At 47.5% G+C, this 22329-nt stretch overlaps 1 protein-coding gene across 1 annotated transcript in view; it reads left to right on the top strand.

The window, feature by feature from the left end:
* Positions 1-1602: 1602 nt before the first annotated feature.
* The window catches only part of RNF220 (ring finger protein 220), an 83518-nt gene continuing 62791 nt past the window's right edge, over positions 1603-22329 (top strand). Inside the window, exon 1 of the mRNA XM_049618651.1 lies at positions 1603-1741. Within this exon, the coding sequence (XP_049474608.1) occupies positions 1651-1741 (91 nt within the window). The 5' untranslated portion in view covers positions 1603-1650. The remainder of the gene's footprint in view (positions 1742-22329) is intronic.

The raw sequence follows: 22329 nt of genomic DNA, 5'->3' as shown, positions 1-22329 counted from the left end.
GGAAGGACACTGGCAGGATATGTGTGGGAACAGAACAATGAAAACAGTATCTTTAGAGTCTGAGTGTTTTCACACACATTATCTCATTTAATCCTCATTGACTTATTCAATTAATAATTGAACTCCTATTCAACTCCTGTACCTAGCAAGTCAGCAAGCTGTGTTCAAACCTCCTCTGAAGCCATCTGATCCATCCCTGCCCCTCCTTCCCAGTGCCACTGCCCTGGTCAGACACACCATCTCTCGCTCAGCCCAGGGATCCGGCGTCACTGCCTTGCCCCTACACTTGTGCCACTGCCCCTACCCTTGTGTAGTGAGTGGCTCTGCAGAATGCAAACTTCATAACACTTCTCCATTCATTCTTTCAGTCAGCAAACCATGATACCAAGCCAGACTTCTGGGGATGGAGAAATGAATCAGACATGAATCCTGCCCTAGAGAAGTTTATACTCTATGAAGCACTTGTACAAAGAATCACGATTATCAAACAGTGTGATTGATGAATGCATTGAGAGGTCAGGGAAGCCTTCCTGAAGAGGTCTGAGCTGTGTCCTTAAAAAAGAGCATATGTTTACCAAGCATTTGGGGAGAAGGAATTTCTTGGCAGATAGTACATGGATTTGGGGGGGAGACTCTAATTGTTCAGCCTTGGTGGGAAATAGTGGAAAATTGTGTTAAAGATCAAGGAAGGGTGCAAGCCTTGAAGGAATGTCCATGCTCTATCAAGGAATTAGACCCATTCTGGAGGCAACTAGAGGTCACTGAAGAGGGAGGATCACCCCAGGAGCAGTGGGAGAGGTTGTCTAGAGGGGCCGACCAAAGGCAGGGCCTTTGGGAGGCCATCTAGATGGACCAAGTAAGAGATGATGCATCTGACCAGAGCAGTGGCACTGGGAGGAGGAGCAGGGATGGGTCTGTAGCTTCAGAGGAGGTTTGAACTCAGCATAGTGACCTACTAGATACGGGAATGAATGAGGGAGTTTCCGTTTCACAAGGTGGGAGAACGCTGGGGTAGTGCCCCATCCAGGTGGACCCAGAGCAGGGTGAGGAGTCCAGGATGCTGCAGGGAGCTGGGGCCACCTCAGCCCACCGGGCCATCTCTGCCTCTGATGCTGAGGCAGCTGACACCTGCTCCCAGGCCCTGATGACTCCATTTCCCAGCTCCAACCCCCCCTCTGCCTCGCTGACTTTGGAGGTGATTAGTAATAAAACTTTAACAAGCATCCATAGGTGCGTCTCCCTGTCACTTTTATGAGGCCATTTCCTGAGCAAAGATATAGGAGCGCCTTCAGCCTCTCCCAGCCATGTCGTTGCTGCCACTGTTTCAATCTCCGCCTCAGACTCAGCAGGTCCCAGACAACCACAGGGGCTAAGTGGGTGTCTGGAGGGAACTGGAACATGCTCAGCTCAAGGAAACCCTAAAAGGCAGGCACAAGCTCCTTATATGCCCCCAAAAGTTTCTTCCTAAGGACTGGAAACTGTTGCTAGAAAGCCTGGGGCCATTTGCACTGCTTGGGCCGTTATGAATCACAAAGGGCCTCATTTCTCCTACCTTCCCCTCCTCCACCCCACATGTCTCCTTCCAGCCTTGTCCTAGAGTTTCTTGATTCATTCCATCAATGTGTATTTATCCAACACCACCACAGAAGGATGTCGGGGATCCAGTCAAGAATCATACTCGCCCCCTGCCCTTGGGCTGCTGGTGACCTGAGTGGGGCTGAGAATAACAGACACCTACCAGGTAACTGAAATATACCGTGATCAAGTTCTCACAGGCCTGAGTAAAGAGCTATGGTGGGAATCCAGAGAAGAGAGCACTTCGTGAGGCCAGGGCCATGGGGAATAGCTTCAGGATATTTCACCAAGAAGGGGACAATGGGCCAGGGCCTTACCAAATTAGAAGGGTTTTGTGAACTGGGGAGGAGGGAGGCAGCCCCTTCTCTCCCAGCACCGTCCTAGGGACACAGGGGTAAGGCCAGGCTGGGCCCCTCCAAGCTGAGCATGCTCTAACTGGGCTGAGCTGAAGCTCAGGCACAGCCCCCACCCCCAACCAATCTGCCTGCTGGCCGCCTGCTGTGGGAGGCGGCTGAAGTGGCACAGTTGATTGTGGACAAAGGGGTTCTATCCAAAAAAGCTGAGGACTTGAGGGGTGCCTTGCTTTCCTCCCAGCCCTGATGGCACCTGTTCCAAGGCCATCCAGGAAAGTGGGGCCAGGTAAACAGGAAGAGGGGAGGCTGCTGCATTTGATACTGTTGGCTCCTTCCTCATCCTTGAAATTCCCTGTCACTGGGCTCTGTGACCCTTTTGTGTCCTATAGTATGCCATAGTGCAAAGATGCCTTAGATTGGACAGACCTGGTTTCACATCTTAGCTCCCAAATTTGGGTCCCCTCACAACACCTGAGCTGAGTTACACTCTCGGACCCTGGATATCCATCTGTAAAATAGAGACAGAGAGCCTCCTTCAAAAGGTTGTGAAGTCCAAATTCAGTGATAATGGCTGGACACCCAGGACAGCATCGCAGGGAAAGCTGGCTACTTGGTTTATTCCTTCCTCCACAACCCCTTTCTCTGCCTCTCTGGTTGTCCTTCTGTCTCTTTTCTGCACTTCTTTTCTTCCACAAGCCCCTTGGTCTTCCCCAGGGCTAGTGTCCCCCCAGTCTGTGTTTTCTCCTCACATCTGTCTCCTCAGCTGGGGACCCACACTTCTAGGTGCCCGCTAGTCAGTTCAGTTCAGCATCTATTAGGTGTCTATCCTGTGAGAGCTCCACTGACCCCTGTGAATTCAGAACTGCTGCCTGCCTGTAAGGACTTCCAGTCCTGCAGAGTTTTACCTGATGGCCTCAGTTTCTTCTGTGAAGTCATGATTGAGGTCATATGAGACGAATGGTGGGAGTATTGGTTAAATGGGAGACCAGATAGTGTGACCAGTTAGAAACAGCTGCAAGAGAAACAGTTCTCAAATTTCCTCTCCCTTCCATCCACATTATTGCTACCCTTGTGTGGATCACTATCTTTTCCTGCCTGGACTATTGCAGTAGACATCTAATTCACTGGTTTTCAACCTTGGCTCCAGGACATTGGAATCTCCTGATGGGGTAGGGCTTTTTAAAATCTGATGCCTGGATCTCTCCCTGGAGATTCGTATTTAATTGATCTCTGTGTGGCCTGAGCATCATCATTTTTTTTAACCTTTATTTATTTTTGAGACAGAAAGAGACAGAGCATGAACGGGAGAGGGTCAGAGAGAGGGAGACACAGAATCTGAAACAGGCTCCAGGCTCTGAGCTGTCAGCACAGAGCCCGATGCGGGGCTCAAACCCACAGACCGCGAGATCACGACCTGAGCTGAAGTCAGACGCTTAACCGACTGAGCCACCCAGGCGCCCCTGAGCATCATCATTTTTAAGCTCCCCAGTTAATTCTATTGTATAGCCAGGGTTGAGAACTACCATGCTGCTTTCCCATCTCTGCTCCCATCCCCATTCATCCATTCTCCACCCTGTAGGGACAAGTCTGGTTGTGCTGCTCCCTTGCTTACCTGCCCTTCAATCTTAAGTTCCTCCAGGAACTTAAGGGACAGGGAATGTACCTGAATTAGCTCAGTATCCTCAGTACCCAGCCTAGGGCCCTCAGTAGAGTGTTCAGTCAGCACAGTGGATGAGTGAACGAATTAATGAATCAGTAACCAACAAACTGATAGCTGTTGGTTCTGTTCCTAGTAATATGTTGGTGAATGATAGCAGTTTATTACTGAGCCAGGAGAATAAGGCCAGTTGGGTACAGATCTGGAAGCCTGGGGAGGAGGTGGGAGGTGGGGTGGGAGCGGGAATGGGGGAGGAGGTGATGAGAGGTCAGAAAGGCAGAGTTTCCTGAGAGGTGAATTATCAGTGGGACCACCACGGGTCGGGTAAGCACCTCAGCCTGGGAGTAATGGAGTTAGGGGAGGAAGGCCCAGGCAGAGCCAGGGAGAGCGATGGGCGCAGCTTAATCTGCCCCCAGGAAGTGCAGGCTGGGGACAAACAGGCAGGAGGCAGCAGGCCATTCCTCAACGGCTAATGCCCCCAGCCTAACCCAATTCCTTCTCTCTTAGCCCAGGCAAGGGGGAGGTTGCATGGAGGGCAAGCATGCCCCGCAGCTGGGAGGGTGGGGGCACTGCTAGAAATCCAATCAGGAGTTCCACTTCTGCATCAGTCTGTGCTACCCGATTCAGCTGGCGGGGCTGGCAAAGAGTCTGGGTTGGAGCTGGGGCAGAGACGCTGCTGGGAAGCCTTTGAAGCCCTCATTCCAGGCCCTCCCTGGGCACCACTGGGACTTGATCTGGAGACTCCTATCCAGTCCTCACGGCCAGCAGCCTTACCTCTTCTCTGAAGCCACTATGCCACCTCGGGGTTTGCCCCCAATGCTGCTCCTCACTCCCCCGCCACAGCCTCTCACCCTCCCTCTCTGCTCCACATTGATATAAATGGAGGCTTCGGCTGCCTTTAAATAGTCCGATCTATCAGAGGGGCACACGCTGCCCATAAATCTGCCGGGGCTGATGGCTCCCTAAGTGGACTGATGGGAGCTATTTCCGGCAAGGTGTTCAGTTACTGTGCCCCTCCCGTCCCTCCCCCCAGCTTGCCCTTCCCCAGGGGCAGGGACCCTTTTTGTCATCTGGTAATTGGCGTTTTTTCACTTGCACTTGGTCCTACAGAGGGAGTGCAGCGCCCTAGCCTGGCCCCTAACCCGATTAGCATTGGCTTTCAGAGAAGGCCCCTCTGGAGTCAACCTTCCTGTTCAAGAGATCAAGATCGAGCTGTTGGTCCAACAAGGAAGTGGGCCAAAATGGGAGGAGGGTACCCAGGGGAGCCAAGACTAAGTGTTGGGGGGTGGGGTGTGGATCAAGTCCTAACCCCTCTCTAGCTAAACCTGCCTGTTTCCCAGACTCTGGCTGGCCTGTACGGTATGGAAGGGACCAGAAGATAGGCTTTAGAGTTGGGGACTTAACACTCTGATTGCCAGATCGATCTCCCCCTCCCCATTAAGCCTGCTTTGAGCTAGTCTTGAGCTTTCCTTGTCTAGAAGTGACCCGGTATTGAATAGAGGAAGGGGTCTCTCTGGACAAGTGGTATGGATCTGAAACAGAGCTGGAGAAGCCTCAGGGCTGACTGTTATACTGTAGGGGGTCTGTGCAGGAGCACATACATTACCCTAATTTGGAGGGCAACTACTAATGGACAGATTTCCCTGGGGGAAGAGAAAAGACCTCTGGAACTCTGCCTGGCCTCCTGGCTCCAGGGCCCTGCTTGGGGAGACATAGAGGTGCCCTTGGAGGTCACCCTGGTGGCCTCTGGTCAAGAGGTCACTATGTCAGTCAGAGAACATCACTAACATAGCTCTGTTTCCCACCCTATCCTCACTGTTTTCGGAGGAGAGAGCTAAGCCATCCCAGTTATATAGACCTCAACCCTTGCCCCTGCCAAGGACTACTAGAATATTCCTAAGGTTTTTGTGTCTAAAGAGGAAAAACCAGAGATGGTAAAGGGCAGGGAAGAACTGGTGGGGAATTATCCTGGAATATGTCCATAGAGCATTTATCAGGGTTCTTTCTTGAAATCTGGGTTCTTGGGAATGGGTTTGTATTCTTTATCAGGGTGCACGAGGTTGGATGTTCCTGCTATGGACTCTGGTTATGGAACCAGGAAGAGTCCAAACAGAAGGCTTAGAAAAATATTATTTTGAACAAAACAAGGTTTTCCCATTATAGTGGCCCCATTTCTGTCCAGTCACTGGGGATTTAGACATAGCAAGAAGGTGAAGGGAAGGGCATATGATGAGATTTCCAGCTGGGTGGGATCCTGGGGCAGTTGAGTCAACACAAGTTGTCCATATAGCCCCCAGCCAGAGTTTGGAACCTGAAGGGGACCTTTTCTCCTGCTCCAAGGAAGGGCCAAGCACTCATAGCAGTGGCAGACTGAGCCCTATGAATGACATCAGGAATGCCCAACATCATGGCAATTGTTAAGGTCATCAATAGCATTTCTCACGTGATCTTTCAGGACACTGGGAGAGAGCCTGCCCTTTCTTGGGTGGAGATGGGGGTGGGGGGTTTAGAGCAATCCAGAAAGATTCTATGGTGCCCCCAAGACCACAGGTCATGCCTCACAGAGCATAAGCATTGCCTCCCCTCCCTCCCTTCCTCCCTCCCTTCCTTCCATCCTTCATTCATTCATTCATTCATTTGCTCATTCAGTGCACTCTTGCCATCAGCAACTGCATACCCTGCCCTGTGCTGGTGACCAAAGGAGGAAAAATTAACCAGCCCCAGTTCTTGCCCCAAGGAGCTTAAGTCTAGTAGAGAGAATAAACTTGTAAACACAGATGATGAAATCCAATGTGCAAGGAACTGTGTGAGCCCAGAGGCCACTGACTGAAACCAGTCTATAGAGCCCAACCTCACCCTGTCACTCCAGATTCCACCTAGGCCCCTGGACATGCCCACTTGTTTGACCTTCATACTCCTCAGATTCAGCTTGTCCAAAATTGAGCTTATCTTCTGTCCCCTAGTTGGCTCCCCCTTCAGTGTCTCTACCTCAGTGAATGACACCACAGTGAACAGGCACTGAGTCACTGTAGCCAAAATTCCAAATCATCCTAGATTCCCTCCTCGCCCTCAACCTCCACATCCAACTAGTGATCCATTAGGGTGTTCTTTTTAACAGTGTAGGTAACACTGTGCCACTCCTTTGCTGAGAATCCTCCAGTGACTGTCCTTCTCGCTCAGGATGAAATCCTTACTGTGGTCACAAGGTCCTGCAGGATCTACCTCTCCTCCCCTCACTCTACTCCAGCCACACTGGCTGCCTGGCAGTTCCTCAAACATTCAATAATAATTAAACACTTGCTATGAAATAAGCATGTGTTATCTCACATAGGTGTTTGTGTACCTGTTACTGTCTTTCCCACTTGTGATCTTGAGGACACCAAATTTATCTTAATTCTTGTTGGATACATTCATCTTTGTAACCCTGGTACCTGGCACAGTGCCTGGCACATGGTAGATGTTTAATGAATGAATGGGAAAATGTATAGTGGGATATCCCTGAATGGAGAGAGACCTTGAAGAAATGCACTGGTCTAACCACTCTGCAGAACTTGGAAGTGTTTCTCTACAGCCCTTGCCTTCCTGGAGCTCTGTCCAGACCCGTAACAATCCTAAACAGAAGTCAAGGCCACATGACTAAGACCAAAGCACATGAGACCACCTACTCATTGTAGGTGCTCCACATTTGAGCTGGGTCTTGACAGATGAGGAGGATGCCCAGGCTGGGGCCCCACAAGCATGAAGCTGAAGACAGGAGAGGCTTGGAGGCTGTCCACATGCAGAGGCATGTGGAAGGTCCCTTGGGCTGAGCCCCTGCTTTCCTGAAAACTCACTGTGTAGCATAGAATAACCCATCCCCACTCTCCACCCTTGTTTCCCTTTCATTGATAAACAAGGATGGGTGAATTAGATGGAAAGACTTCTGAGGGCCATTCCTTCTTGAATATTCTAGGGTGCTACAAAAATGGTTTGGGTCCAGGCTGATTGGACCTGGAAGCTCAGCAGAGGAGTCTGGCTTCGGTCTTGTCATCAGAACAGTTTCTAGGCAGAAAAGTTTTTCTTCAGAACTTGGTCCATTTGAGGACCAGAAGCAAAACTTCCTTCCTGCCCTCCAAACAGACCTTGAGGTTTTTGGAAAATTAATGAAGAACAAAGACTTCACTTGCAGGCGGTCTGGGGCACGTGGAGCTAAAGAGAGGTGGCTGTGGCAAAGGTGTTGTCCCCCCAGGGAGACTTGGGAAGGGGGCTTTTGTCTGTTTTTAGACTAGCCTCTCTCCCCGCCACACTCTCCCCAAAAATTATTATAAAGAATTATTGCCATTAGTACGTCTTTCCTACTGAAAGGAGAAAATCGTCTCATTCATAATTTATACCCTCAATTACTATTAATAAAGAAATATTTCAGCAGAAAATCGCCTGGGAAAATTACACGTAACATTGCATTAACATTCTATTTGAACATTTTCATCACATTTGTTATAGAGTTAATAAGAGGGATACGGTCCCCTGACTTCTTCATGAAATTATGGGCTGACGATGATAGTTTAATCTTTTAGACTTTATATAATATATTCACTTTACTAATTGAGCTATCCAAGGAGCAGTTAGAGATGTTCTTAAACGTGGAGACAGAGGAGTCAGGGCCATGACTTTGCTGCCAGAGGCACCGCCTGTCAGGGTGGGGCTGTGGGCGAAGCCTGCTGAGTTAGGCTGGCTAGCCTAGACCTCACCCGGGCAGAGCCCAGGATCTTTGCACTACCTCCAGGGGCAGCAGCCTGCCAGGACCCTATGGGAAGGTGTGGGGGGCTGCTGAGAGACAGCAAGAGAAAGGGAGAAGGGAGGCCATGGGGAGATGAGAGAAGAAAAGGAGATGAAAGGGGCATTCCTTTCTAGACCATTCCTTCAAAAGTCATTTACTTAGATGCCTTCTGCTTTCTGTCCTGTACCCCAAGGGGAGCTCAGCCCCATGATGATGATTTGTGGGATGGCACTTGGTGGTAGTTCTAGATACCTAGAGCTCCTGGAAGATCTGGCATCTTTGGAATAATCCTGTGAATCCTGTGAATCCTAGAGACAGGTGCTGGAGAAGGTGGTGCCCCTAAGCACCATCCCAGCACACAGGAAGGAGTTGTGGGTTTGTTTGTTTTTTCAGGTCTAAACAGAAATGATGGGTGTATATTTTGGGTGGAGACCTGAGCCAAGTTAAGACAATCATTTTTAACTGCTTTCATCAGCGTGCTTTTCCATTCATTGTCCTAATGAACACCCAACAAAGCTGGGAGGCAGACCCAGCGAGGGGTGCAGTTCCCACTCATGACTCAGGTCCAATGTCACCTCCACAGGGGCTTTTCTTACACATCTCCCCTTTCCTTGTCACTTTCTCTGACATACGCTGACTGATTATTTGGTAATGTTTATTACTTCCTAAATTGCTTATTTTCTTTCCTACTGGAATTTAAGCTGTTAGGCCCAGCACCTAGAACAGGGGCTACATACCATAGGCACTCCATACATATTTGTTGGACTAATGAAAGTGAAGTATAGGATGGAAAAGTATAGGAAAGTGAAGTATAGGATAGTGAAGTATATACCTGAGACCACACAGTTAGAGCAGAGCAGAGCAGACTAAATCTGAAGTCTCCTTTCAAATTCTACTATGATTCTTGGCATCTCTTCTTACCTTCTTTATCCAATGTATCAGCCAATGGGAATGTGTTCAGACTACTTCTCACCATCTTCATTGCTTATATGGTAATACAGGGCACCATTTCTCACTCTACTAGTGCAATAGTCTCCTGCTTCCTTTCTTGTCTTCCAACAATCTGTCCTCCACCCTAGCAGCCACAGTAATCCTTTACGACGTAAGTCAGATTATATTACTCCCTGCTGCAGAGTTTTCCAGGCCTTCCTGTCACACATAGAAGAAAATCCAGTGTCCTCATCCTGGCCTACAGGACCCCACGGTCTGGCCCCTGGCTTCTTTCCACCCTCATTTCCTGCTCCTCTCCCACATGCTCTCTGCACTCCAGCCACATCAGCCCTGCTGCTCCTTAATACACCAACTATATCTTGCATCAGGGCCTTTGACCTTGTTTCCTCTGACCGAAACACTCTTCCCACAGATTTCCATGAGTCTCTTGCTCACTTCATTCAGACGTTTGCTCAAATGTCACTTCTTCAGAGAGCCTTTCCCTCACTGCCTACCATCAGTCTGCACCTCTGTAGCCTGCTTTATTTTTCTTCATTGCAACTATCCCTTTCTGACTTCCTATTGTATTTGTAGTTGTCCGTTGTCTGCTTCCACCAGTAGAAGGTAAGTTCCATGTTCGCTGGTGTATTTCCAGCACCTGGAACAGTACCTGGAACATGGTAAGTGCTCACTAAATTTATTGAATGAATGAATGAATGAATGAATGAATGAAATTTTGTTCTGTTTTTCTCTGCACACAGCCTGTCTGGGTGATCGAATCCACTTGCATGTAAATGCTACTCCAATATGCCAGTGGCTTCCACATCTCAACTTCAATCCGGGTCAACCTCCTGAGCTCCCAAATCACTTTCCAGTCACCCACTGGACATCTCTCCATGAAGATACCTAAAGTACAATACATATCATTTTTCTCCCTCTTTTCATTCCCATCTCATTAAATGACACCACAATCTTAGATGTCCAATCCAGAAACCTGGGATCATTTTTTAAAAAGATTTTCTTTTTAAGTAATCTCTACACCCAACATGGGGCTTGAACTCACAACCCAGAGCTCAAGAGTCACATGCTCTACCAACTGAGCCAGCCAGGCACCCAGCCCTGGGATCATTTTGGACTCCTCCTTCTTTCTCACTGGTATATCCATTCAGTCTCCCATTGAATCATCAATTCAAATTCTGTTAATCCTACTCTTAAATATCTCTCAGCTCTAGCCACCTCTCCCAATCTCCAAGGCTCCTTGCCTAATCTAGGCCAGCGACATTACCTCTCCCCTGAATTACTGCATCAGCCTTTAGCCAGTCTCCCTGCCTTCAGTTTCCTTTCCCTCTAATCCATCCTCTACAGGATGTTTTATGTTTTATCTAAAACATAAATCTTGGAGTCAGAGATAATGTCCAGGCTTCTAGCTTGAGGAATTAAATGATAATGAGTCCTATCACATTAAATGGAAGAGGAGGCAGTCTGGAGACATGTGACATTTGACTGCCTTTGTGGCATTTTTTTAGCTTGGTTGTCTCCTCCCACTAGGTGGCAGAGATCATCTCATTCATCTCTGTGTCTTCTGTGTCCTCAGCACCCAGCACAGTGCCTGACACAGAGCAGGTGCTCATGAATATTCATTACGTGTAATTGTCACCCTGAAATTCATTAAGGGACTCTTTTTTAAATCCATGTCTCAGTGGCACCCCCCCACTGCTATTATGATACTTATCACATTGTACTGTAATTTCTGTTTACTTGTCTGATTCCTTACTAAACAATGAGCCCCCTTTCATAGCCAAATCTTCTGCACAAAGTGGGTGCCCAATAATATTTGCTAACTAAACGACAGATTGAGTCTCTCCCCAGTACCTTGCAGCATCCTACTTACTGGTTCTTCTACTCCTCCTGACCAGCCAGTCTTCACAGCAGAAAGGCCAGCCATTCTGTGGGGCTCATTTTCTCTGGCTCAGCCACTTCTCAGCTCTCTGGGTGTCTGTGACTCACTGCCTCAGGGTAGCTTTTTGATCTCTACCATCAGCTACTGCCACTAAGGATTTGGGTCATTGTCACCCCTTCTCTCTACAATACCACATAACTATTACTAAGAGAAATGTGTGTCTGTAGAATTTTGCTCTGCTGCTCTACTTGTGGATAGATGCTCATGAGGAAGGATGATGGGGAGTTGATCAAGTAAACAATAAAGCCTAGGGTCCTCCAGGATGAAATGAGTTTGGATGAAATGGATGAGGACATAAAGGCTTGAAAGAGGAGTTCTCTCAGAGCACATGGAAGAATGAGTGGAGGAGAATGGCACAAAAGGAGAATGAAGAGGAAGATGGGCAGCACAATGTAGGTTGGAGGGAGCTTAGAATATGATTACAACATGATGTATTATTAAATTATTATGTTAGTAATAATAGCTATTAATTGAATTCCCCAAATGTCCCAGGTGGTGTGCCAAATGCTTTACGTGCATTATCTCATTTATCCTTCACTAGAAGTCTGTGAGTTAGGTGCTAAGGAGTTTGAACTTTCATCTTGTTTACCCTGAGGGCATGGGGATCCATTGAAGACTTTGAAGGAGGGGAGTTGCATGGTCAGATTTGTGTAGGGCCTGCATGTGGAATGCTGCATACAAAAAAGGGAGATGACGGAATCAGGAAAACCATGGGGTGGGTACTGACCTATCAGTACATGGGACACCAGGCCAGAAAGAAGAGAGGAGGCCAGAATCTATGGAAGGAAGTTAAAGACAGGCATCATGGAAAGCAGACCTGAACCAGGGCAGAGGCCTGAGCTAGGATTAAGAATAAGTTTGGGGGGCGCCTGGGTGGCTCAGTTGGTTAGGCAACTGACTTCGGCTCAGGTCATGATCTCGGAGTTTGAGTTTGAGCCCCACATCGGGCTCTGTGCTGACAGTTCAGAGCCTGGAGCCTACTTCGGATTCTGTGTCTACCCCTCTCCTGCTCATGCTCTGTGTCTCTCTGTCTCTCAAAATTAAATAAACATTAAAAAGTTTTTTTAAAAAGAATAAGTTTGGAAGGAGACCAGGAGGAGTTTCTATTGGATAGTTTGACTTTCAGGCGTTTACATCCACTGATAGTTGGATATGAGAATCTGATAGTCCCAGGAGAGCTCCAGGGTAAAGATACAAATTTAAAATCAACAGAATGTAGATGGCAGTTGATTCCATGGAAATGTATTCCCATTCAGGACAAAGATCTGGGCTTACTAGGCCCTTCATCAGCCAGCCCTTGCTTACCTCTTCCCTCAGTGTTCCCCCAGAGTTAGTCTCCCCTCTGGCCATACTGTAATTCTTGGATCTCCTCAGCTAGATCTTGCTGGCCCACCTGCAGGCCGTTTCTTGGGCTCTCCCCACTAGTTCTAGTTTAGAACTGTCTCTTCCCTACCTTCTTCCACTTGGCTAACTCCTACTTGTCTGTCAGATCATATTTAAAGATCAAGCTTTAAATACTTGCTGTTGAGAAGGTTGATGCACTAAGTCCAGGAGAACATATAGCTATCCTGTGCTTCCTGCAGCCCACAGGTACACCATCACTTTCCTCTTCCTGCTCCAGTTGAAGAAGATTGGATAACAGGGACAAAAGCTTGCCAAGGCTTCATGTGATTCTTTAATAAATTTACTTAGGCAAGCCAGATCCAGACAGTTCTCTGGCCTCAGGGCCTAAAAGCCTCAAACCAGGCCCTTTCAGTACTATTTTGGGAGGAAAAAGGGGTAAAGAGAGATCACCCAAGTCACCCTGCCCCTGCACTAGCATTAGGGCTTCTGCACATTCATTCTTTCTTCATTTAATAAGCACATTTGTCCACTGTATCTTAGATGGCGTTACCTCAGAGAAGCCTTCCCTGACCTCCAGGCTGGGAAAGATGTGTCCTGTGTGCTTGCTCGGATCCTGTGCTCATTCCTGTCCTATCATTGCTCACGCTATGTTTTTATTACCTGTCTCTCCCACTAGTCTGAGAGTTTCTTGAGAAGTATTTGTTTAATAAATGAAATAATTGTGCCCCCACTGTGTGTCATGCTCCACAATGGGCCCTGAGGCTACCAAGTTGATGAGGATAAAGGCCCTACCTTGAACAGCTGCCAATCTAGGACTGGAGATCATCTGTTTCATTTCAATGAATTACCATAGATCATTTCATCATAGTAACAAGTGCTTTTTAAGTCTTGGCATACACATAATTTCCTTTGATCCTCAGAGCAGCCTTGAGGGAGGTGGCAGATAAGGCAGAGATTAGTTCCCAGACCTTAGCTACCAGGAAGAATGGGGGTGGGGGGAAGGGGGCTGCCATCTTTGTTGTCACAAGTTCACCACCTGAAAGAACAGAGACAGAGGCCATGGGATTCCAGGTCTTCCTTCTCTGGGATTCCTAAGGGGCAGAAGTTTGCCTGTGGGGCAAAGTCTTACTTCATTCTTACTCCATCTTGAGGTCAGTGCCCTCCCTGGCCATTGGGCATGTAGGATCCCCCAGACCTATTGCTCCCCAGCCTGAGAAAGAGACTGAGAAGGTCTGGGCTAGGAGAGGCCACTGGCTGGGCTCTGACTTGAGCTCCCAGCCCAGCCAGGACAGGATGGGCCCCAGTGTAAACCGGATTCGCCTTGTAAACAGCTGAGCAGCTGGGCTCCATCTTGGCGGGGGAGCCCCAGCAACAACCCAGCAGGACAGCCCCAGCCCAGCAGGGCATTGTCCAAAGAAAAAGGTGGGGAAAAAGCTGAGTAAACAAAGAGGGCTGGCCAGTTTTTCAGTCTCTGACTTGTTATTTCAGCCGGACAGTGGCTGTGCTGACTGTGAGGCTCGGCTGGGCTGGGCCGACCTAAAGTCTGAGTAATCTTCCTCACCACATCTCCTCTCTTCTCCCTCACCTCATCTCACTCTGCCTTCTCTACTCTAGGCTCATTTCCAGGAAAGGGGCTAAAGATGGAGACTGCAAACCAGTGAAGGCAGGCTCCAGGAGCTGATGGGAGGGTAAGGAATTGGGCATTTGCCAAGTTTCCTAGCATCCATGGGGGTGTGTCCAAGGTGCTGCAGGAGCATAAAGCAGGGATCCAACCAGTCAAGTCAGCTTCAACCACATTGTCTTGGACACCCCCACTCTAGCTCTGCAAAGCAAGATCACCCTAACCTTGCAGTGATCTTGATCCCAAGGTTCCATTTGGAACCCTAGAACTGTCCTTCCTATCAGGTGTCACATCCCAGCCATCCCCAGTCACTGCCCAAGTACAAGCCCCTACAGTCTTCTCCCCAGTGTTTCCATGCCAAATTACTATACACCCCTCTCCTTACCCACCACCACCCCTCCTTCCAGCTTTTCCCTGCCACCTGAAGCCACCAATAAATTCTACACAACCCACACTTCTGAATATTCCCTCTACTTTCCACCCTGCCTGAAATGCAGCTCTCTGCAAAGGCCTCATCTATGGGTCTACAGCTCTTGTCAGCAGAGGCCACCCACTCTCCCAGATTCCAGCTTCATGCTCCTCTTCTGTGCCATTTCCAGGCTGTCTCTACTCTACCCCCATGCAAAGAGAAAATCCCCTTCAAGCTCTTGACATTTCATCAGACCACTTACCTTTGCTACCTATGTCATCTACTGGCTTCTTTATTGTTCCCTACATGTATACCTGTATCAGTCTTCTCTCCCCCACTTCCTTCCCTCATCTTAGGGGATCTCAGGACCCATGAAATGATGAACTACCCAGCCACCCCCCCACTTCTTGGGGCTTGCCACCTCAGCTTCAGTGATTTTTACCACCACTTTATTTGTCCATCCCTGATTCCATGTCATTCATTCAACATGTGTTTATTAAGTGCCTACTCTGTGTTCTCAACACTACAGATAGAGTACTGTACAAAACCCTGTTGTTATCAGAAAGCTTTGGTTTTTGAGGTAGGAAACAAACATGAAAAAATACCAAGTAATTAGAATGATCAATACCATGAAGGAAATAAACAGCATGCTAAGATGGGGAGTCATAGTGGGAGGGACTCCTCTATATAGAATGGTCAGGGAAAGGATTCCTCCACATGTAAGCTCAGAACCGATGGGTGGAATGGAGTCAGACATGCAAAGAAGGGTCCCAAGAAAGGAAAGAAGTGGGAGTAATCAAGGACCTGATAAGGAGGCCAGAGTAGCTAGAATGTATTAGGGGGGATACAAGAAGAAGTCAGAGAGGCAGGAAAGGGCCAGGATATGTAGAGCCTTGTAGCCTGTGGCAAGAAGTTTGGGTATACTCTAAGTACAGTGGGAAGCTATTTGAATGTTAAGTTAACGGATAAAACTGCATTACCTCTGAAAATATCCACTACAGCCACCTATAATTCCCTGTCTCTCACACCCAGACTCCCACTTCACCTCCTACCCTCCTGCCACTGGAGGGGCAAAGACAGCATCCACCAGGTTCCACCCCTGTATCCCTGGCCCATGGTTGGCTCCCAATAAGTGTTGTCTGCATAAGGGAGTGAATAATCAAATAAATTACAGTTGAATATCTCCCCTTTGACCTCATCAAGACGTCCCATACCCAATTCTAACATTTTCTCCCAGTGTATCAGCACACCCTGCTCATTATTTTTTTACTCTGACTCAACCCCTGCCCTCTTTTCTCACCAATACTCCTCAAGTTCTGTGCACCTGTCCTAGGACACTACTTAGCAAAACCCCAACTCTAGATCATTTCTACAGTCTATCTCTACACCCATGGCTGAGAGCTGGTAAACAAAATGACACACCTCTGCACCATCTGTGTGTCGGTATTGACTCTCTTCTATCCTTCTACCACTCTTGCTTCCTGTTTTACCTAGAAAACAGGGATACCTGCCCCCAAAGTTGAGGGCAACTTTGAGCCTCTCCCTTCAACTCCACTCAAACCCTTTCTTCTCCCCTTCTCTCTTCCAGAGGCTGGCTCCCTCTTGTTTCAAACCAAACTTCTCTGCCTGCATCCAAGTCCCCCTGTGATCTGATTTCTACCTTTCCCTTCTCATCTCCCTTCTTTCTATGCCTTCTCCTTTAACACCAAACCATGCTATACCCAGTAGCCAACATAGCTAATGTTTATTGAGACCTAATTCCATATCTGTTTCAGTGGTAAGCACTTGATGTGTTAACTCATTTCATTATCACCATGACCATATTACACTGTATTACTCTCTACTCTAAAGCACTGTATTATGAATACTATGCTATAACTCTCCCCATTTTTCAGATGAAGAAATTGAGGCACAGAGAGGCTCAGTAACTTACCAAAGTCACATAGCCAGTACATGGTAGATTTAGGATTCAAATCTGGACAGTCTGACTACAGAGTTCATGCTTTCTGCTCTAATATTTTTCTGCTGAGCACACTATTTGCCTCTACTTCTTTGCCTAATTTCTACTCATCCATGAAGACTAAGCTCAAAAATGATTTGCTCCAGGGAATGTTCCTTTACCATCCTTCCCCAATCTTTCTCCCAGCCCTCTAGTTCTACGCTACCAATACTTAGCATGTAGTAGATGCCTGATAAATTTTTTAAAAACAGCATTATTCAGTTATAATTCACATACCATATAATTTAAAGTGTACAGTTTAATTTAATTGGGTTTTTTAAGTGTATTCACAGGGCTGTGCAACTGTCACCAGAGTCTAATTTTAGAACACTTTGTCCTGCCTAAAAGAAACTCCATTAGTAGGCAATTTCCGTCCTCCCCCACCCCAACCCTAAGCAACCACTAAACTACTGTCTCTATAAATTTGCCTATTCGTATCAATGGAATTCTTTAATAATATATAGGCTTTTTTTTGTGACTGGCTTCTTTCATTTAGCATGTTTTCAGTTTATCCATGCTGTAGCATGTGTCAGTACTTCCTTTTTATGACCAAATTATATTCCGTTGTATGGATCTAACACATTTTATTTACTGGTTCATCAGTTGAAGGCACTTGGGTTGTTTCCACTTTTTGGCTCTGATGAATAATGCTGCTATGAACATCCACATAAATGTTTTTGTGTGGAAGGATGTCTTCTATTCTCTTGTGTATATACCTCAGAGTGGAATTGCTCTCTCTTATGGTAACTCCGTATTTAATATTTTTTAGAAACTGCCAAACTGTCTTTCAAAGCAACTGCACCATTTTACATTCCCACCAGCAAATAATGAGGGCTCCAGTCCCTCTGCATTCTCACCAACACTTGGTATAGTCTCTTTGGTTGTAGCCTTCTTAGTGAGTATAAAGTATTCTGACAAATATTTTTTAAGCTAAATATTAGTCCAGGGTTCTTAAGGAAGGTTGACACTGGAGTTAGGTCCCAAAGGGCGAGAATGAATTTACCAGGTAAACTAGAAGGACTTGAGACAGCTGGCTGCCAGGCAAAGGGGATGTTTTCTCTCTTCCGGCTCTGAACTATGGAATTTCACAAAACACCTAAAACCATATTGATGAGACCTGCACAAGACACAACTCTAGGAGGAAAAATGACTGAATCAGTGTATCAAGTGATCTTGATTGGCTCGAATAATGGGTAGCGACTTCCAGCCAGATGAAGTGCAACCAGGATAAATATTTGATTTTGAGTACATGCAGAGGGAAGGGAGGCAAAGCTAGAGAAGCTCTGGGGAATCTCTGATAGTAAATTCGGAAGAATCCAGCAAGTGCTATACCTTACCCCTAAGTATCTGGCATCATTTGGATCCCATACCAATTGAGGGGACAGTTATGCTCCACTTCGCACTGATCAGACCAACCTGGAGGCCTATGCCCAATGCAGGAAAATAGGCAGTTGATAATTCGAATCACCCCCATAGGACACAGAGCTTGATTGTTTGCCAAGAATGATATGTTTCTATTATTTAGCACCCATGACCTTCACAACTGTCCTAGGAGTGGGATAATAATAATAGCCAATATTTATTGAGTGCTCACAGTGTGCTCAACTTTCTTTGTTCTGTTTTACATTATAACATCACATAATACTTGCAACAACTCTGAAGTAGGTAAATTATCTGCATATTTCAGATGAAGAAACAGGTACAGAGGGTTAAGTAACTTGGCCAAGGTCACACAATTAGTGAGCCGTTAGACCAAGATTCAAACCCAGGTAACAGAAGAGTCTGAGCAAGCCAAAGAGACTCTCTGGGAATCAGCACTAGTTGCCACACAGGCAGTGCAAGGCTGGGTCTTATCTGTCTAGACTTGGGGAGCCCCACTCTGAGCCGAGATACTTGAGTTCTGATGCTGTGGGGCCTAAGAAGGGGATGGCTCTTGGGGCACCTGGGTGGCTCAGTCAGTTAAGGGCCCAATCTCGGCTCAGGTCATGATCTCACAGTCCCTGAGTTCGAGCCCCATGTTGGGCTCTGTGCTGACAGCTCAGAGCCTGAAGCCTGCTTCAGATTCTGTCTCTCTCTCCCTCCCCCACTCACACTCTGTCTCCCTCTCTCTCTCAAAAAATAAACATAAAAAAAAAAAAGAAGGGGGTGGCTCCCTCACTGAGACAAGCAGTCTCTTACATGTGGGCTTGTTTGTCAGAGCATGAAGGGCAAAAATGGAGGTAGACTGCATGCTTGAAGCTTTTTACTAGGATTTGGGGCACTTAGTTCTGGGCACTCATCTGGGACGAGGAGCTATTTGTGGACAGTGTATACTTTTTCTGCCCTTCATCCTACAACCTCTGCTGATCTCCTCTGACTGAGCAGGTCTCCACTGAGGTCCTGGCCTATCCTTGGACCACATCCTGAAGAAGCTGTTCCAATGAGGAAGTTGTTGCTTCATCTAGTGTTATGATAAAGAAACTGAATCTCAAAAAGGTGAAGTACCTTATCCAAATTCATGTCACTATTAAATAGTGAGGCCAGGATTTTGAACCTTGGGCTCCAACTCGGGATGCTTGCCCTTTTCCCCTTTATCACACAGATTCCCTTTGCCCATGATGACAATAGAAAATGGGCATAACGTCCTCAGTGGAACAGAACTGGAGTGCCTATGGGTCATTATACGTGAAGTTGGGTCACACTGGGAATCATCAAATGGACTAGAAATTCTCAGCCTGGAGAAAAGAAGACTCCAGGGAACATTGTTAGTGTTTTCAGATTCCCAAAAGGCTATTGTGTAAAACAGAGATCAAACCTCTTCTGTCTGAGGCCAAGGGGTTAAACACAGACCAGTAGGTGGAACTTTCAGGGAAACAGATTTTAGTTCAAGCTGTGTGTGAACTTTCTAAACAGCCAAAGCTCTCCAGAGCAGAAATGCTTCCTGGGGATGTCTGGAGTCTCCTGGCCTTGGAGGTGTTTAGGCAGGCCACCTGTCAGGAATATTGTAGAGATAAGCTAGACCATGGGAACTATGAGGATTTAAACAGAAGAGTCTGGGGTTCTTGGCTCCAAGTCCAGCCTCTCCTGGCCTTCAGAGCTCTGGAGGCCTCTGAGCATCACACTTGCCACCTGGCCTGCTCTCTCTGGTTATGTGTCCTTCCTTCCCGAAGTGTCCTCTGGCTTCTTCCAAGGGGAAGAAGCAGAGTCCAAGGGGAGGAGACAAAGGGGAAGAGACCAGTATGCCTAGGGCCTGTGTCTACAGGACATCAACTTCTGGATGGCTGCCTCCTCCAGGTCTTGCTTTTCCTCTGATGCTGGGTAGAACTTCCTAGACCAGGAAGTGGAGCCAAGGCCAGGTCTAGAGCCAGGGTCTGAGCCAGGGAAACTTTGTGACAGAAAAGTTTATCTGTGTTCAAGAGCTAAGGTCTGGGGCCAAACCCTGGCCGAGAGAGGGAGTGTCCTAAAGGACTGCCTATCTAGGGCTGAGGAGGAAAGGCTCATTTGATGACATCTTCATTAGGATTTTCCTCTCGTCATACCGACTCTGCACCACACTCACACACATATATAACTATTGGAAAAACGATTTTAATACCCATGGCACATTGTCCTTGTGTGATATAAAATCCAATGACATGTGGCATTTGGAAAAGGTCACTTCTCCCATCAGGATTCATTAGCCTGTTTCAGCCTCTACGCCTGCAGGACGGGTCCCAGATGCCTGTCCCCTGCAGTAGGGCCAGCTGGACAGGTGGAGCCCACAGGGACCCTCCTTGGAGAGCAAAAGGACTCCCCAGGGTGCTAGCCAAGGAATCCTTGCTTTGGCCTAGCTCTTTCCCACACATGCCTGAGGAGGAGGGAGGGGTCATATCCAGAGAAAATGAAGTCTCTGGCCAGGCAACCATGACTTCCAGGTCTGGAGTACATGGAGAGGGGAAAGACAGAACCAAAGCCTCAATGTTTTCCTAATGTATCATTCCTAATGTATACATTTCCAATGTATCATCCTTTGGGCAGAGGGAAGGAAACTCGAGGAGCTCTGCAGAGAGAGAGAGCTGGGGATATAGAGTGGATGCTCTGAGGAAATGTGGGGGAAGAAAGAAGCCTGGGAGGCCACAGTGAGCAGGATCCTGGGCCTTGCTTTGGGGGTCTGGATCAAACTTGGGATCTCCTGGTATTCATCCATTCCCCTTTGACAAAGCTGGGGCCCAAGACTGGTCTCCTCATATCACGCTTGTATTCTTTATGTTCTTGGATTTCATCTCTAGAATGAAGCAGCTGGGCCCAATGGGCAGGTGCATGGGAGCAGGCAGTATCCATCAGTGCTGGCATTGGTGGGACCAAGGGATAAGCCAGTTGGCACCAGCGTTTGTGCCTCCTCTGCTCCCTGCATTTGACCCCTGCCGGTGCTGCATCTGCATGAAACACCCAGCACTCACCTTGGGAGGCCATCTCCTTACCTAAGCTAATGAGAGCTGCCTGATCCCTGGTCTCTGGGGTGGTTTGTTTGTAGGGAGCTACCAACAGATCACAGAGGAGGAACTCTAGTTTCAGAGTAGAAGCATGAGGACAGTCAGAGAGACAACTTTGAAAACACTGGAACTGGAGGCCAGTGAGCTAGGATCAGGGAAACTGGAAGGAGATACTCCCTGACAGAAAGCCTGAGAAACTAGCACCCTAGCATAAACAGAGGGGGTTGGAGCCTGGACTTTGTGTCGGCTCACTCACACACTCATGTGCACCTTCTTAAGTATCCATCCTTGCACTGCAGTATTTAGAGGATGGGAAAAGGTGGACCTCCAGCAAAGTGACTAAGAAGGAATGTCCAGGGGAGGCAAGAAGAAAACAGGAGAGCATGTTGTGGCAGAAATCAAGTAAAATAAGCCTTCAGGGAGGAAGGAGTGAGCTACTGTGCTAAAGTTGCTGCCAGAAGAAGGCAAGGGTGACTGAGACCTAACCATGTGAACTGGCAAATGGGATGACACTGGCCATCCTGGGAAGAGCACACTCGAGAGAGGATGGGAGAGAAGGAAGAGAAAATGATAAATATGGACGACTCTTTTGAGGAGTTGTGTTCCCAGAAGCAGATATATACATGTACACAAAGAATCATTTGTTCATCTGAGAAACATTTATTGAGGCCCTAATTTCTATGAGCTTCCATACTAGGCCCTATGTACCCAGATGGAAGCAGCACAACCCTTGACCTTGGCAACCTCACAGAGTCACGCGTGAACAGACGAGATGAAGCCTCGGTTCTCTCACTGATGATTTTAGCTTCATTTTCCTAACTGTTCAAATAGAGATACTGAAATCCCTGCCCTCTCTGCTTACGGAACTTGGCATGTCACAGACTTTTTAAACAGCCCGAATTCGAAATGTTTTGACCTGCTGTCACACCAGGTGGTCACACTGGGTTCTAATTTTTTATTTAGAAAATGTGGTCATTATGGGATTGTCGTGAGGATCAAACGAATGAATCACATGGCAGTATTCTGTGACCTGCCGAGTGCTATGTCAGGACAAGACATTATTCAAAGTGGCTTAGACCAGACAGGCAGGCCTGGCCACTCCTTTCTTTGTGCTTCCAGAGTAACGCGCACATCCCTCCTTCCCAGCACTGGTCTTTCTGCATTTTCAGTGTGTGTGAAGGTCTGTGCCTCTCACACCAAATTGTGTGTGACACAGGGCCTGGCACACAGTGTAATTTCTCAATGACGATTTATTGGATTTCTGAATGAAT

This window comes from Panthera uncia, assembly GCF_023721935.1.
Source record: "Panthera uncia isolate 11264 chromosome C1 unlocalized genomic scaffold, Puncia_PCG_1.0 HiC_scaffold_4, whole genome shotgun sequence".
In the NCBI taxonomy this organism is placed as follows: domain Eukaryota; kingdom Metazoa; phylum Chordata; class Mammalia; order Carnivora; family Felidae; genus Panthera; species Panthera uncia.
This window is presented reverse-complemented; position numbering and strand designations above follow the sequence as displayed.